Source organism: Arachis hypogaea, chromosome 19 (assembly GCF_003086295.3).
Source record: "Arachis hypogaea cultivar Tifrunner chromosome 19, arahy.Tifrunner.gnm2.J5K5, whole genome shotgun sequence".
Taxonomy (NCBI): Eukaryota; Viridiplantae; Streptophyta; class Magnoliopsida; order Fabales; family Fabaceae; genus Arachis; species Arachis hypogaea.
This window is the reverse complement of record NC_092054.1, coordinates 23,098,731-23,116,378: the sequence shown is the minus strand read 5'-3', so window position 1 is coordinate 23,116,378 and position 17,648 is coordinate 23,098,731. Positions and strand designations below refer to the sequence as shown.

The 17,648-nt window shown below is 34.5% G+C and overlaps 1 protein-coding gene across 2 annotated transcripts; it reads right to left on the bottom strand.

The window, feature by feature from the left end:
• Positions 1-11,068: 11,068 nt before the first annotated feature.
• LOC112775791 (uncharacterized) lies at positions 11,069-15,147 on the bottom strand. 2 transcript variants are annotated; one of them, XM_025819637.3, is made up of 7 exons: positions 14,786-15,147; positions 13,518-14,202; positions 12,578-13,190; positions 12,385-12,485; positions 12,199-12,288; positions 11,958-12,082; positions 11,069-11,503 (listed from the first exon to the last, which is right to left on the bottom strand). In XM_025819637.3, the coding sequence occupies exons 2-7, from the start codon at positions 14,091-14,093 to the stop codon at positions 11,359-11,361; spliced, it is 1,650 nt and encodes a 549-aa protein (XP_025675422.1). In that variant the 5' UTR covers positions 14,094-14,202; positions 14,786-15,147; the 3' UTR covers positions 11,069-11,358. The 2 variants fall into 2 exon arrangements, with proteins under 2 accessions (XP_025675422.1, XP_025675423.1); XM_025819638.3 differs by having other exon boundaries at positions 14,557-14,961.
• Positions 15,148-17,648: the final 2,501 nt, after the last annotated feature.

The following is a 17,648-nucleotide window of genomic DNA, read 5'->3' as shown; positions in this document are numbered from 1 at the left end:
AAATTAGGATTTCAAATGGTTATTCTTTTGAAATAACTAACTAAATTTTTTAAAAATTTAAAATTTGAAATTGGAGGATTTAAAATTTGATGTGAAATAATTGAATGAGAGTTTTTAAATTTATTATTTATTTTATTGGGCTAAATAACCAACCCATAGTATATATTGTCAATATTTCTCGTTAGCCCTAGAGAGATTCATTTATTTATTATTAAATTTTATTATCTTAAGAGTTACTTGTTTACCAGTAAAAGTGAATGATTTAAAGAAAAGTGAATGAGTAACAGCATGTCACTGTGAATAAAAAAATAAAATAAACGATAAAATTAGGTTAAAAATATATTATTATGATTAGATTTTGTTATAAATATTTAAGGAAGTGAGATTTGTACATAATAATTTATTTGATATTATTATTCTTTATACATTATTTTTTGAAAAATTAAAATGTGTGATTTATAAAAGAATAGATCTTCAAATATTAAAAAAGGTATCATGTATGTTGTATAGGCATCCTAAATCATTATTTGGTAGATTTGTTCAATTTTAAACGAAGTATGTCTCCAATGAAACGAGCATGCAGGAGATATTTTCAATTTATTTTCAAAATCGGTCACAGATGTCGGTGATAAAGTTGTATATTGAATTCAAACAATCTTAAGACGACCAAAATATCAAATGAAAAGATTACAACAGTAATAGCGAAGAGAAGTTTGAGAAACTACGAAGCTGTTGATCTAAATGAAGACAATGATCAAATTGATGCTAGTATGGAGGCAGACATAGCAAAAGTGACAAATTCACTAGCAAACCAGCATTCGTTTGAGGAGTCATTTTTCATACATGCGTTGGATCTAGACGACACGCATGCACTAGAGTTTCCTAAATAACAACGTGGGTATGTAATTTAGATATTTGTATAGTAGATTAATATTGTAGATTTAGTTAAGTTTAGGATAGTATCATGTGATTAATATTAAGTTTATCACGCAATTACTTGACTAGCATGATAACGATGAAAATTGTGTATTTATTTATTTTAAAGATTAATGATATAATTTGTAGAACATAATATTGTTATTAATAGATATATAGTATAAATAATATTTATATTACTATTTGTTCATACCTTGGTCCATCACTTAGTCAGTCCCAAAAAGGATGGAGCCCAACCAGCTGATATCATCTACATCAAACAGTTATTCGATCTCTAGATCAGGCCTCAGCCCCACACCTCTACTTATCCAAATAAGTAACTAACTCCTACTATCTCTTTTACTCATCTAGAAAGGAGATCGTAATAACCTCCATAACAAAAAGGAGTAACAACCACCATCAAAGATGGAACTACTTCAAAGGTGGTTATTAACTCTACATCTACACTTATAAATATCCTGCCATTCTCAGGTATATTTCGAATCCAATCTGCAAAAAACATGTCTAAAACTCTTGCTAACATAAGTATCGGAGTCTTTTGCAGGTACCACCCCCCACCTCCTCATGAGAAACTTGGAGGGCAACACTTCAACACCAGTAGACGTCGAATGCTGCCCCAAAAGAAGTTTGGACCTCATGTTCAGGCTTAAAACAACCCAGTTTTAGGTAACCCTTGGAACATTGGTGCTGTTGTCGGATATCTAGAAGTCTACACCAAATCATGACGGACGATCATCCTGAAGATGAACACACGGCATCCGACTCCGAGCCAGAACATCGCAACAACGATCGTGCAATCGTGGTACCTTCACGACAAAATAGAGCAGACGGCCTTAATGGGGAGGGGACTTCATGAACCCCTCAACCTAAAAGGATAAACTCAGAAATTCACCCACCTGAGGACGTGGTGAACCAAAATCCAACAGAGCTCACGGGTTTGGTACACAGACACCATAGACGGTTGGAGGCTTGGAGCAGCTCGAGATTGAATTAGAGCGACAACGATAATCTGAACAAGCTCTAAAAAGGGAGGTACAACGATGAAGAGGTCTAAAAACAAAACTCGAGAAACAAGAGACTGACCTTCGAGGTCGGAGAGCTCATGTTGATCAGGAAGAGACCCCCTTTGGGGATGAAGATCGATTCACGGAGGAGATCATGCGGGATAAAGTTCCTAGAAACTTTAAAAGCCCAGACATGGACCTCTATGATGGAACAACCAACTCGAGACACCATCTAAGTAACCTCAAAAGCTGAATGTACTTGGCTAATACGTCATATGCAACTCGTTGCAAAGCTTTTCCGACGACATTAACCAAGGCGGCAATGAAGTGATTTGATAGTTTACCACCCAAGTCGGTAACTTTTTTCAACGACCTTGTGAGAAGTTTTCTCACTCGATTCTCCATTCAGAAAGATAAGGTCAAATACGCTCCAAACTCTTAGGGGTTAAACAAGAAGTCGGAAAAATTCTCCGAGCTTATATAAAAATATTCAATAAGGCTTGCTTGGAAATTCAAAACTTGCCTACTGAAATAGTCTTTATGGGCCTAGTTAATGGCCTCGAAGAAGGACCATTCTCCCAGTCCATATCGAAAAGTTGCCCGACCTCTTGTACGAGGTGCAAGAGCGAGCAAAAAAGTAAATCAAGATGGAAGAGAATGTCCGATTAAGAGATCCCACCCGAGACAAAAATCTCACTATCAAGCTCGACATAAAGAGAAAGAAATAAAGAAAAAAATGAATACAACTCGGATAAGTCTCAAAGGTATCACAACTACACCTCCTACAAGTTTCTCTTGTTGACATCTACAGGGAGATTTGCCACACAGAGAAAGTTCCACCTCCTCATCCCATCAAAAACAAAAAGGTAAAAGTCAGACAGAATATTATGAATACTACAAGATATATGGTCATTCCAGCAATGATTTCTATGACTTAAAAATGTGATAGAAAATTAACTAGAGAAGGTCGGTTGAAAAGATACTTGACAGAAAGATCGGACAGTCAGAAAAAAAAAAGGAAAAGAGAGGAAGAAGACATGAGTCAGCGAGATTGGCCACCACAAATTCCTGAAAGATACATCCACATGATTTCTGGAGGATTGTAGGAGGTGGAATAACTAAATCTTCCTACAAGAGGTATTTGAAAGAAGTCTATCAAGTCGGAGAGGAGTTTCAAGCTCCCAATCTACCTACCATTATCTTCACAAAAGAAGATGCCCAAGGGATAACACTCGAGCACAATGATCCTGTCGTGATCACAATGGTACTTGCCAATACAAACCTCCACATAACTCTGGTAGATCAAGGAAGCTCAAGCGACATCTTATTTAAACATGCTTTAACAAACTGGGGTTAGAAAAAAAATAACTAAAGGCATATCCAAACACTTTTTTTGAGTTAGAAGACACACTAATCCGACCTCTAGGCTTTATTTTTCTATGTATCATCAGCCTACAATTCCTGATAGGTCGAACAACTTTAAACCGATTTGTTGCGATAGTCTTTACCCCTCACCTTTGCATGAAATTCCCAACTTATGAGAGAATAACTATTGCGAGAGGAGATCAGAAACTGGAAAGAAGGTGTTACAATGAAAGTCTAAACCTACATGGATGCACAAAAGGAAAGGAGGTCAATACCATAGAACTCGGCGGTGTCCGAATTCGAGAAGAATTGAGACCACAACCCAATGGAAAGACTAAGGAGGTCCAGATTGATGATCAGGATGGAAAAACAACAAGCATAGGGGCTAACTTAGACAGACAGTTAAAAGAAGACCTCGTCAAGCTCCTCTAAGAAAATTCTGATCTCTTTGTGGAATCCATCCCAATTTCATGAGCCACAGGTTTGCCGTTTACCCAGGTTTATGACCTGTCCAACAAAAATAACGAAAGCTCGGGTCTGAAAGAGTACAAGTCGTAGAAGGATAGGTGATAAATCCATATTTTACAATTATTTTTGACTTGAAAATAGTGGATTCTATCAACTTACCTTGCATTTATTCTTTGAAATTGTATGTTTTTATGAATCTCTTCCTAATTGTGCTTAATTGTGCAAAACATGCTTTTTATGCTTTTTATGATGACTATGATAGTGGTTATTTTGATTAGCTAATAATTTGTGACATTGCAGTAGTATAAGTAATACTTTATAAAAAATTGTGTTTTGGCATTTAGTTAGAATCTAGCTTGTTTGATACTTCACAATTGTAGTTTATTGAACAAGTTGAAACATGATTCACTAACACAATCACCTAAAATATTACATAACCTAACTGAAATTACATAATATTATTTCTTGAACTCAAGTATATCACCATAAAAAAACACAAACTTAACTTAAACCCTAAAATAACATTAAAAGGCTATTGATAAACAAAGTACTAAATAGCTCAAATCAGTAACACTAAATAAGAAAAATAGCAGCAGCAAATGCAATTATAAATTCCAACATACACCAAAATCCTAACAATGTTAATATTGTCCTACTGTGCAATTTATTATGTACTGACATCTCTAAATTCTTCATTCTCTCTTCTAAATCTAATAACTTGCCTTTCACCATGGGTTTTTCTCCTCCAACGTCAGCATCCTCCGAATTGGAATAAATATTCTGTCCAATCATCTCATCAAACCACTTGAAGTACTTGTAATATTGTTGTAGAGTCTGCAATTCACATTAGCAATTACTCTTCAAGCATGAAATAACAAAAACTAATCATATTAACATGAATAGTAACTTACCTTAAAGTAACAGCAGCCAAAGAACAACCTACTATGATTCAGTTTTGTGCAAGATTCAAATAGGATAGCATGACGTCCGCAATCACAACTTGGGTGTTTGAACTTCTTCTTCCTACCTGTTTTGTTGTTCTCAATCCTACCTTGATAACATCTCATCAACCTCTCGATAGTCCTCCATGAACGACTATTAGAAGCTAAAAATTGCTCTACTGTGCAGCTCATCCTTCTATTTAGGGTTTGAAGTGGTTAAACAACGAAAAGAAGAAGAAGAAGTAAAACGTTCTTAACCACTCAATGCAGCATTTTTTTTAGTCATTAGGGGGTTATTTGTCCTTGAAAATGGTTGTGTAACACGTGTTAATGTAACGGTACATGTAGGCAAGTTTCGTTAGCTAGAGACGGAGACATTAACAGAGGTCAGAGGGGGCAAATGATCTAACAAAGATAGTGGTTAAGGGTCGCAATGTCATTTTTCAATTGATGAGAGGTGGAATGGGGTTCGCATAATGGTTAAAGACCGGGATGAGATTTTACTATTTTGTTTTTAGAAAGTTGTTAGGTATTACAGTTGTATTCTTGATCTAATCTTGCTGCTGATCAGTTACAGTACTGTCTATAAAAGGCCAATGTATGTTGTATTAGTGATGAAGTCAATATTACACTACTCAATGCATTTTCTTTCTTCACTCTATCTCTCTCAGTTCAATTGCCTCGTTTCAATTCGAATCTTCATTCCTCTCAATATTTCTACACCTAGTTCCTGTGCAAAATTTAAACAAAAGTTATTTGTAAATGTAAAGAGAACATGGACAGGGAGTATAAAAGAGCCACGGAATATTGGTTTTCTCTAAGCCAAGTATTCAATATTTGGCCTGCAACTCTCTTTTGAAAATATCATGTAATGTTAGCCGTTAAATGAATTATGTCTTTTTTTTTTCAAAGACTGACATTTTATTAAATGAAAATAATTAGTTTGGTTCTCAAAAGGACAACAGAACGGAAGATGTGGCACTCTCCAAAACAAAGAATTACATTGACTAAGAAAAATTATAAGAGATACTTAAGAAAGAGAATTAAAAAGTGAGAACTAGCAAAGGGTAACTCCACAGAACTCGTCCTTGGCTCTAGTGGCAGCTTGAGCGATCTCTAAGCTTGAGGAGTTGTTGTCTTCAAAAACTTTTAGGTTTTGAGCTATCCAAATTTGCCAGAGGGTTATTGCAGCAAGAGATTTTCTTCATGTACCATTAGTGCCTGAACCTATGTTCTTCATATTCAAGACCCACCATTTCCACAACTCGTCATAATCTCCAGGTATGTTAGTAATTCCAATTCCTGATCAAACATGAGTTGAGTGTTGGCATGTAATTAAACAGTGCAGAACATTTTCTTCCTCAATTTGACATTTGGGACAATTTGATGGGGTTGTGGGGATTCTAACTTGAAGTTTCTTCCTTACAGGTATGCCACCATGAACCGCTCTCCAGAGAAAGAGCCTGACCTTAGCTAGACACCTGAGCCCCCAAATTGAACGCCATAGCTCTTTCTGGTGGAAAATTTCTGGAAGGTACTCCTAAGATGGATGGAAGAATTGGAAGCTAATTTAATAACCCGTATTTACCGACTAAGGTCCCTTTTTTACCTTCCCCCATATAAGCTTGTCTTATTCACCAGTTCTAGGAGTTTGTAAGATCTTTTGAGCTACTACATCTGCGAAAGTGCTACAGATTAGATCTTCATTCCATGTACTATTAGGAAATATTATCTGGTTGACCCATATTAGGTTATTATTTAAAACATTCATCAGTTCTCTCTGAATTGTTCCCCCAAACACCCTCATAAATACGGACCTGAATACCTTATCCAATTTGCCATTTCAAACCTTTTTTTAGCATGTTTCTGCCTTCAAGAATGCTCCTCCAAATCTAAGAGGGGTTCTGACCAATCTAAGCATTCATGAAGGGGAATAGGGGGAGTATTTGGCTTTGTAAACTTGGTGCAATAGAGAATCATTTCTCTTCAGTATCCTCCAACTTTGCTTTCCCAACATTGCCAAATTAAAGGCTTTCAAGTCCATGAAACTCAATCCTCGCTGATCTTTATTTCTGCACACAATGTCCCACACTCGCACTCAATTCATTGAAGCTTTCTTTCATTCGCCCTCTGACTCCACCAAAACTGCATCATTTTTCTTTGTATGTTGTCAATGAGTGATTCTGGTAGTTTGAAGCAGCTTAGGGTATAAATAGGCACAGCAGAATCCACAGCCTTAATAAGTACTTCTCTACCACTAGCTGATAGTAATAATCTCTTCCATTGATTAAGTTTCTTAGATACCTTATTTTCAATGTAGATAAAGGTAGTATTTTTTTTATCTATTCACAACTGCAGGGAGACCTAGATATTTATCCTGTGAGCTAACATGTGGAACCTGTGAAATCTCCGCAAGCTCATTCCTCAGCTCCTCAAGCGTGTTATGGCTAAAGAAGACCGAGGATTTGTTCAGGTTAGTAACTTGACCACTAATATCAGTATACTCCTAAAGTAGTCAAAGTAGATTTTGACATGTTTGACCATTGGCTTTTCCAAATAGAATAGAATTATCTGCAAAAAATAAATGACTAATGGTGGGACACTGCCAATTTAACTGTAGACCTGAAAACTCATGTCTCTATTCACCCTTGTGGAGCAGATGAGATAACTCCTCTACACAAATGAGAAATAGATAGGGAGAAAGTCTCCCTGTCGGAGATCCCTAGTAGGCTTGAAAAAGCCGTGAGAGAATCCATCAACAAGAAATGAGTAGGAAACTGTAGTCAGATACTTCTGCATCCAGCCAATCCACTTCTGACAAAATCCCATCCAAGCATTGCCCAAACAAAACTCCACTCAACTCGGCCATAGACTTTACTCATATCTAACTTCAATGCCATATTAAAATCACCTTGCCTCTTGGTCTTCAAATAATGCGTAAATTCATGGGCTATAAGGACATTATCACTGATCAACCTACCCTTAATAAACGCACTTTGATTCATATAAAATTGCATTCTATGAACCAAAAGCTTTGAAATTATCTTATAGAATACCGTATTCAGACTAATAAGTCGAATCTGAGTCATAGAATCAGCACCTGTAATCTTCAGTATCAAACAAATCTACATGTGATTCAGGAAGCAGAGCATTTTACCACCAGAGAAAAAGCTAGCACATGCTTGAAAGACTTCATTCTTAACAACCTCCTAATATTGAAAAAACCTTACTGTAAAATCATTCTCACCTGGAGCTAAAAAAGAATTGACAAAAAAAAAAAAAACAGATTTTTTAACTTCTTCCTCCATATTTCTATCATCTACCTTCCTTTGCAAACTTTTTAAAGCATCTTCGAATTTTTAGGATTTGAAGTAAAAAAGAGCTTCTTGAAAAAGGATTTGGCCACCTCTCCAATACCTTCCACATCAGTCCGGTACAGCCCATCTTCATCCTTCAGTTTCTCCAACCTGTTCTGTCTATTCTGAGTTTGAAACTTAGTATAGAAGAATTTTGTATTTTGATCACCCTACCATAACCATTTCACTCGGAACTTTTCTTTCCAATATCTCTCATCCTTCTCATAAGCATCTTGAAGATCAGCTTCTAGATTTAAAATGAAACGCTTATCTACTACCTAACCTTTCTGTTTTTCAACTTCCAACTTCTGATTAAGCTTCACAATTAGCCTAGCTGAGTTATTATGATTGGTATATTGTCATTCAACAAGTTTATGACCGCAGTTTTTCAACTTGCTGAATAGAATGTACATCGGTGACCCTGAGAAATTTTGTTGCCAAGCTTCCTTGATAATGTTTTGAACCTCCTCCAACTCACACCACCTTTCTTGGAATCTAAAGCGTCGCTTCTATTTCCGAACTTGCTATCGGTCTGAATAATGATTGGGCGATCGTCAGAACCCATATCCTCTAGGTGTAGAGCCCTTGCATTAGGATACTCCGCCAACCAGCCATTAGAAACTAAGCATCTGTCAAGCCTCTCTCTCATTAGATTTTTCTCAAATTGTCTATTTGACCAAGTAAATTTGCAACCTTCATAGCCAATGTCCCTTAACATGCCCGCATTTAGGAAATCATTAAAACCTGTTACGCAACTTTTTTATTTGTACCTGTCTCATTCTTTATCATGCTGTCCCAAAATTGCATTGAAGTCTCCAATTAGTAAATAATGTTTCTCAGTGCCTTCAAGACGCTGAAGAATCTCCAGATATTGGCCATTATGTTATTCTTCGCTGTGAAGGTGGACAACAATAACTACCCACAACATGTTTCTCCCTTTATCTAGCCAATGAAAATGAATAAAGTAGTTTCTTGCATCAATAATTGTTACCTGAGTATCAGAAGTCCATGCCAAGACTAATTCACCCGCCATACCTTGCGGTTCCACGCAAAAATTTTCTTCAAACCCAAATCTTTCACACTGTCTCCTAACAAACGAAGAGGTATTTTTTGTCTTACAAAAATACCACCTCGGGGGAATGGGATCATTTGATCCCTTATATGTTGTGAACTGCTGAGGTCTTCTTCAAACCTCGACAGTTCCACATCATCATTTTCATTGGCTTTTGAGTGCCAATTGTGGGTTGACACCCTCCCCTGATTCATCCATATTCAAATCTTCAACATCTTCATGCCTCCACCAAGTTTCATCCTCAGCTTCCCCTAACCTCCTTTTAACATCCACTATAGTTTAAAAATTAGAATCAGTCTTCCTAGCCAAGTGTTTAATTTTTGACTTTTTGCTAGTTGGCCCAACCTTCAAATTAGTTCCTCCAATTCGTTGACAATTATGTACAGCAATAATAGGATTTATTTCTTTTTTACTCTCTGGAGAACTTGCAACACACACAATTGTCTGCTTCTCCCTATTATTTTCTCCCTCCTTATTGGAACAATTCCATTTTGCTAGTGGCTTTCTAGCAGTAATCAGACCATCCCCTCTACTTGTTCTCGTTTCCTCCATTTCATAGTTGTTCTTGTTATTCTTCTCTTTTACAGATAATGCCGTCATACTTCAAAGGAGATTAACTGGAGTGGGCTTCTTGGACTTATTTTTCTAGTCACCTGAGTGAACCTTGATTTGTTTGGGGGTTCTCTTTCAAGTGAGTAACCCTTTTACCTGTTTGTGCTGCCTTCATCTGCTCTCCCCAGCTTTCCTCCACCTTCTCTCCCTTAAAACCCATCTCTTATTTTCATCTTTTGATATTGACTATGTAGTTTTTGAGGAGCCATGGGACCTCCTTCACTACCCTAACTAAATCCTGCTTGTTATCAAAAAAGAATTGGAAGGTGTTGTCTCCATGATCAGTGACACGAAAATCTTCAGGCTGTTGTCATATAGCAAACATAACAAATTCGATTGTGTCAATAGAAAAGGACTTATCAAACAGAATTCGACCTACTAGACTCTTTCCACATACTTCCAACCCTTCTTTGATATTATTATCATCGAAGAACACCACTCTATTCCCTGATGATCTTTCTCGATCCTTCTTTCCCCCATATCCTATTCCTCTTCCTTCCATTGATCACAAAAAAACACTTGTCCGAGTAAGACATTAGCACACGAAAATGCAAAATTAAAGTCCCTACTCAATAAAATCTTAAAGCACCTAAATCCTAGCAGAGCACCTTAAACCCTATTTGAACCACCTCTACTTGACCTATTAATTTATGTTTCTTTTATGTCGTTTTTTCTTGATACTCCGTTTGATTCAAGAGAAAATCGAAAAAAAAGAAAGAAAGACACAAAAAAATTAAATAAAAAAATCTATAAGAGAAAAAAGTCGAAAAATATTTTTACCTTATTTAGATGAAGTAAATACTAAACACTAGTAGAAAAAAAAAGTTTACACTAGACCTCACATGAAAAATTCTTTTGCTTAAAAGAGGAAAAAAAAAATGGAAAATAGATGTGGAATAAGAATTGACTTGTTTCTCCTTACATTTCTATAAACACAATTTTATTTGTTATAATGTGGGAAAATAAATTTAAATTAAAGTTAAAATTATAAAATAATAAATAGACAAACTAAATACAAGAAAGTAATAATAATAATTCAAAATTTGTATTTATTTTAAAATTATTTTATATAATTTTCAAATTTAAATTATCATGTAAATATATATTTTATCATATAGATATCTATGTCATTTTATATACTTCGAATTTTCTCTCTCTTTTCTGTTGATCGAAACATATATATATGCACACACTTTCCTCGTTATTTTCTCTTCTCTTCATTTTCTCTCTTTCCTTTCTTTTTTTCTCATCTTCTTTGCTCAACCAAGCAAAACATTAATCTCCTCTCAAATTAAAATAAATTAAGGAATGTCATGTATCAATGATTAGTGATTAATAATTTAATCAATGCTGTAATATTCAGATTTAGACATTGCCAATAGCTAAATATTTCTAATAGATTTACATGCTACAGGGCATGATGCTAGTAATCTCTCATACCAAAAATGCAAAATCAAAAGATGTATTAACATATTAGACAAAATGACTCTCACCAAAAGCTCAACATAATTTCTCTCAACAAAGCATGGACCTAAGGATGGGTGCCATAAATTGGCTGTGCGCAACTTGGTATAAACCAGTGAATGGGAAGTCCATTTGCAACATCAACAGATAGCTTCAGCAGCCATCTTCTCTCGGACTGCTTTGTAACATTGGAGACTGCAAAGAGGAAGCTTTGATTTTGAATCGCGATACTTGTAAGGGTTGGGACATGACGGACCGGCACATCTCTCCCGTGATGGAGGATAACTGAGACAATACCAAATGATAATCATTAGCATTAAGGGAATTTTGGTGTGTTTAAAAACAAACTTGAAATCTATGAGTATCTAACTTCTGATAAAGATTTGTTGTCAGTTCATGGAAACAGCTAAAGGAAATTCATTGAAATTAAATTTCAAGGACGCAAAAACCACCTGGCGTTTGATGTTCCTATCAGAATTCTATCTCAAGCTTTAATGTCAAGAGACCAGTGCTCAAAGCAAAAGAAACAACAACTAGGATGAAACATATGATACTATTGTGTCCAATCATATAACATCAGTGGGAAACCAAAGAAAAGTAAATGAATAATTCATTAAATCCAAGCTCATCAATTTCTTTCATCTTCTTTCCCTTTTTGCATTTTATTTACCAAACATATCTAAATAGCTTTGAGAAAAACAATCAAACTGGTTCCATATGTCAAAGCAAAGGACAGTACCTGCACGGTTTTGAATTGAATATACTAGGGAGGCCCATTTCATCAGGAAATGTCACAACTGTACCATTAGGACTCATCACATATCTAATAGTGTTTGATGCAAGCATTTGTGCATTGGCTGCCCTCTGCAAATAATAATAGAAGACAAATGACAGGTGTTAAACACACACACACACACATACAAATATACGAATAGACAGTTAGGCACATATAAACACAGATTGTTTGAACTAAGCAAAACCTGAGCCAATTCTTCTTGGCGTTTCTTCATTTTCTCTTCCCGCTTCTTCCTACTAGAATCTTGACCAAGAATTTTTCTTATAGCTTCAGCCTACAAAAATGTGAAATATGTACAATGGCATCAAGGATTTAATGTAAATTTATACATAACAAAAGAAAAAAGCAGTAATTTGGAGAGAACACTAGCCTCAGACTCCCGGGCAGCCTTCTCATTTTGCATTTTACGCCTCTGGGCAGCCTCAGCTTTCTTTAGTTGCTGCTCCACTTCTGTAAGCTTCTCCTTTTGCTCTGTATTCAAGATATACCATAACATTATGAATTGAGCCACATTACTAGTGCATCACATCGAACAGATAAAAGAAAATTAAGTAAATACTCACTTCTAGGCGGGGCAGGTGGTAATCCATTGGGGAACTCAATTAAACTTGAACCAGGTGCAGAGGCATCTTTGCTGGATTGAAGAGCCCGTTGACGTGTAGTTAGAGTTATTTCCCTTTTACTGTCCATCAAAACATCAACAGATTCCTTCCTCTGTTTTTTCTTTTTCTTATCCTCAACCTCAACATCAGACCCAGACTCATCCTCTTCCTCATAATCCACATCCTCATACACTCTATCTGGTCTAAACCTTTTCTTCCCATCTTTGCTTGATTTTGTTGAGGCTGCATTTTCCATGCTAGAAAGCTTTTTATGTTTCTTGCCTAATTCCTCTTCATCTCTATATACAGCAGAAACTTTTGATGTTTTCAGCTTTTCCAGATAACGAATCTCATCATCCTCATCATCCTCATCACCAAATTCGTCGTCAAGTACACGCCTCTTTGGTACTCGCTTGCTCTTCCGGACTGATTCAGACTTGTCTCCTTGCTTGCTTAATTTATTTTTTCCAGATAACCTCCCAATTAATGAGTCCTGACTTGAGAAATCCTTCCACGGCAGGCCTTGCAGGCCACTTCTCTTATCCAAGGGAGACTGGTTATCATCTGAATTGCTCTGCAATAATACAATCGAAGGAAGTCATCAATTGGGATTTTTCAATTAAAAAAAAATCAGCTATAAGAGCAAGAAATCTAAATGAAAAATAATCTTTCACAAAAGAGAGATAAGAAGTATATCAGCAAGTTATTGCAGATAAGCAATAGATATGTCTATATATCTAGACAAAAACATTGCATAATATCTTACCAATTAATGATTCAATCTGAAATATCCAGATATCCCTAGAACCAACACTCATATTAAGAAGAAATATAGCATAGTACTGTATGATAAAGACATAATTGCTGAAGGAAGCTATTATCACATCCAAAGGAAAACTACCTGATGCTTGTGGCGTGATCTAGTGGCATCTGATGATCGAGAGCTCTTTGTAGTTGATCCACTAGCTGAAGTACTGTTTGATGCAGAGTTGGCTTGAATAGTACGTGTAACACCACCAACCTTCAGCTTCACCTTTTTAACACGATTCTCATTCCCTAATGGATCCTGAGAAACACCAAACTGCCCTAAACTCGGACTATCTGGATTACTTCCACCATACATCTCTGCATTTCCCAATTCTGATTCTAAGCTATCCTTTGATTTGCTAGAACCCTTCCAATTAGCTGGAGCAAGAACACCCTCGCTACAGCGTTTGTTTTGTAAGCTGCTTCGCCCAGGCTCATTACTATAAAACACATTGAACCCACCATCCTTATGGGATTTATCGTCTTCAGCATTCTCTTCACTAGAGACCCTGCTAACATCATCTGAAGGGGGTGTTGACGACAAGGGAGACAAGTCGGTACCATCAGGTACAGGCTGCGAATCTGGTCGAGGCCTGCGAGAAGTTTGACTCCTCTTCCTCCTCACAGCATTACTAAGGCCATCAAACCCGGAACCACCAAAATCTTCCATTAAACAGTTGTTGTTATACCAAGCGCAGGTTCTGGTGCACTTTTGTCTCCCACAATAAGAATGATAGCTTAGGTAAAACTACGAAAAGGCACTACAATAACAATATCACCTGCAACAGAATCATATGAAATCATTAACATTACAAATCCCACTCACTTGAAAGCACAAAAATCATACTCCAAAATAAAATTATAAAAAAAAGAAAGAGAGAAAAAAAAAGACCATATTGAAAATTTTTTAGAAATGGGGGAAGAATAGTAAAGAACATGCCAAATTTTAGGGAAACAGCGGTTCGAAATCATCTTTCTCCTCAATTTCCCCCTTTTAATCATAAACCCTAACACAACTAGATAAGGGGAAAAAAGCGAGGGAAAAAATCCTTTCCAACTTTACTTTGGTAAAGGCTTCATAAAATATAAGAACACATTGAATCAAACACAGAAAAATAGGGCAACGGCCTCACACTCTGATTTGAGAAAATCGTTTCTATAGTAACTCAATCCTCTCCCCTCCCAAACCGATAGGCATGGGTACAAAGAAAGGGCTTCCCGAGAAGTTGAGGAAACAGGTGAGGCTCAGATCAGAGTTTCGAGGCAAAAGAATTGACAAACAAGCACAAACAAGTGTTCTACGATTGTGAAGGAAGGTTAGTGAATTAGGGTTAGGTGAAGGAGGGTTCTTGTTGTTGTTACCTTGAAGATTTCCCAAATTGCGAAGGTGTCTATGATTAAGTATTTGATGCCTCTTGTGGTGCAGGAAAGGTGAACTGTAGCCCAAGTTGGGGTAGAAAGAGGGGCTTTTCTTCATTCTTTGCAAAAATGCGTTGTTAGGAGTTACTGTGTGAAATAGCAATGCCGCCATCGGTGATGCTTCTCTCACCGGAATGCCGAGGCATCAATTTTTTTATTTAATTTAATTTAATTTAACTTTTAGTTTCTATTATAATCAAGTTAAAGGGTTTGGGTGGTTTGTTTCACCTTATTTGTTTAAATAGTTAAATATATAAATTTCTTTAAGTAAACCTTTTTTTGGTTGATTTTTTTGGTTTTGGAACATATGAGTGTGTAGTGCTTCGTTATGGGATATAGGGGTGCTATACTATAATGTGGGGCAACTTTTTGTGAATTTTGATGTTAACAATTCCGACCATGTGAATTGTTGTGAAGTAAAATATAAGTGACAAATCGGACAGTCCGATTTGCAAGGAAGAAAATTTTGAATTTTGGACGGTATAAATCGGACCGTCTGTGTTGTTTTTTTTTTTTTTAGTAATAGAAAAAGCAATTCAGAGTGTTCGAATTGATTATTATAAGATTTTTTTGAACGAATTTGAACAACTTGTAGGGTCCGATTTATGGAAATTTCGGACCGTCCGATTTGTCCTTAACTGATCCCACAAGTTGATAAAACTCACACGCTCTTCATATTTCCGTCTTACCCCAATTCCTTCTCCATAATAAAAATAAAAAGCGCCTTTTTTTTATATAGTTAGTAAATGAACATTAAATTTTATTTATGTCTGATTATTTAAAAGCAATTATATAATTTAATTTTTATGCAATTTAAACATACTTAAAAGATTATGTAAGAGTAAGAGGAGTGTTAGATAGCCAAAAATTAATTACAATATAAAAATATCATATAAAAATTCTCATTTTCTTGGTAAGCAAGTGATATATACCTTCTTATCACTTACTCTCCTTATCACCTACTATTTTTCTGCGTGCTTGGAGTCATTAATGTTCTTTCCAAAATCAATTTCAGTTTCTTTCAAATTAAATCCCTAAAATTTGTCACTCACATTATTACCCATTATAATGTAATTTTCCTGTAGAAATTATGGAAGTTAAATTTAAAAATTTTAACAACTTTTACTGCACAACTCATATTTTATATATAAATTATTAGAAAATAAAAAATAAAAGATAAGATATAAAAAAATTAAAAAATAAATTTTTAAAAATAATTATTAACTCGTCATATTAAAATCAATAAATAAACATACAAATGAATATTAAATAAAAAATATTAAAATAATTAAAATCATGACCTATTAGTGCACATATGAGATAATTTGAAAAATACAATAAGACGCATAATTTAAAATTTGATAATATTAATTATAAAAATTTATTAATTATAGACATCATAGGTATGAAATTATGAATATTATGAGTACAAAATTATGGATGTTATTAATATGAAATTATTGATGTTATGCGTATGAATTTATGGATGTTTTAAGTAAATTTATCAATTGAATAAATTAATTTCAGAATTTGACATTTTTTTAAATTCAATTATGAAAAAATTTAAAAACATCTGTGTTAATTTGATAATTACTTATGCAATAACTAAAAAATAATATTTGTATGGATGTAATATCTAATAAACATGAATTTAATTTTTAGATGTTAGTTGTATGTAATTATGGATGTTATGTATATGAACTTATGAATACTATGTGTATGAACTTAGTTAGTACAATATAATTATAGATGCAAATAAAAAAATTAAATCAATTTATTACCATATCTCATCAAAGCTAGTGTAGTCTTTTATATTCTCAAAAATTGATTGACGGATGATAATCTCATCGGGTGAGTTTGTCTGTTGTTCAAATTATTCTTCAACTCCTTCTTGTAAATTTTTTTGTTCTATTCCAATTGTGCTTATAATTGAAATAGAGTTGTAATTTTTAGTTGGAGGGAATAAACAACCTTCATGATCTTAATTAACAATGAAAAACCTATTAAGCCAAGCTTTTATATTTGTCAACGTTTGCAATAATAATAAATGAATTAAAGAAAATAAAATATTAATTACAATTAAAATTATTTAATTAATATTATTACCATTTTTAATTGTTATTAGTGATTATTGTATTCTTAAATCTAAGATTTGAACCTCTCTCCAAAGATACCATTCCGTTGGTGTCTATTTATTAAAGCATGGAAGAGAGAATCATATGACATTATAACATTCAAATTATAAAAGGAAATATTAAATAATGATTACAAGAATGTCTAATAGTTAGGGATATGATATTATAATTAATATCATTAATAAGTGGGGCTGATAAGAATATGATAAGTAGATTGATAAGAGAGTGAAATAAAAAATTAAAATATTATTAAATTATATAAATGAAGTAAAATATAAAAAGTTTTGTCTAATTATGGCTGAAAATTTTTTGTTACCAAACTTTTTTCTAAGAGTAAATAATTATTTATGACTATTAAAAATTTGAACGCTGGTAAAATTAACCATGAAAAAATTAAACTAATGATATACCTATAAAAATGAGTACTATACTATTATTTGATAAAACTATTCAATCATTAAATTAAGAATTAACTTCATTAATTTTTTTTAAAAATTAAATTAACCTTTTATCGTCATTCATATTGAAGGTTGTGGTAGGCTTAGAGAAGGGGGGGTTGAATCTATGCCTTCCTTTTAATTACTGTTGTTACCCCTTTTAAAAACAGATTTGCAATTCTGATTCTGTTGTAACTTAGCAGCGGAAATTTATGAGACAATTTATTTTTGTCT

Bases quoted from the DNA above. Each gene is read 5' to 3' on its own strand.
- LOC112775791 (XM_025819637.3), bottom strand. From the start codon at position 14,093: ATGGAAGATTTTGGTGGTTCCGGGTTTGATGGCCTTAGTAATGCTGTG. The intron at 12,083-12,198 runs GTTTTGCTTAGT...TATTATTTGCAG, and splicing joins GCCAAGAAGAATTGGCTCAG to AGGGCAGCCAATGCACAAAT. The intron at 11,504-11,957 runs GTACTGTCCTTT...GTATTGTCTCAG, and splicing joins TTCAATTCAAAACCGTGCAG to TTATCCTCCATCACGGGAGA.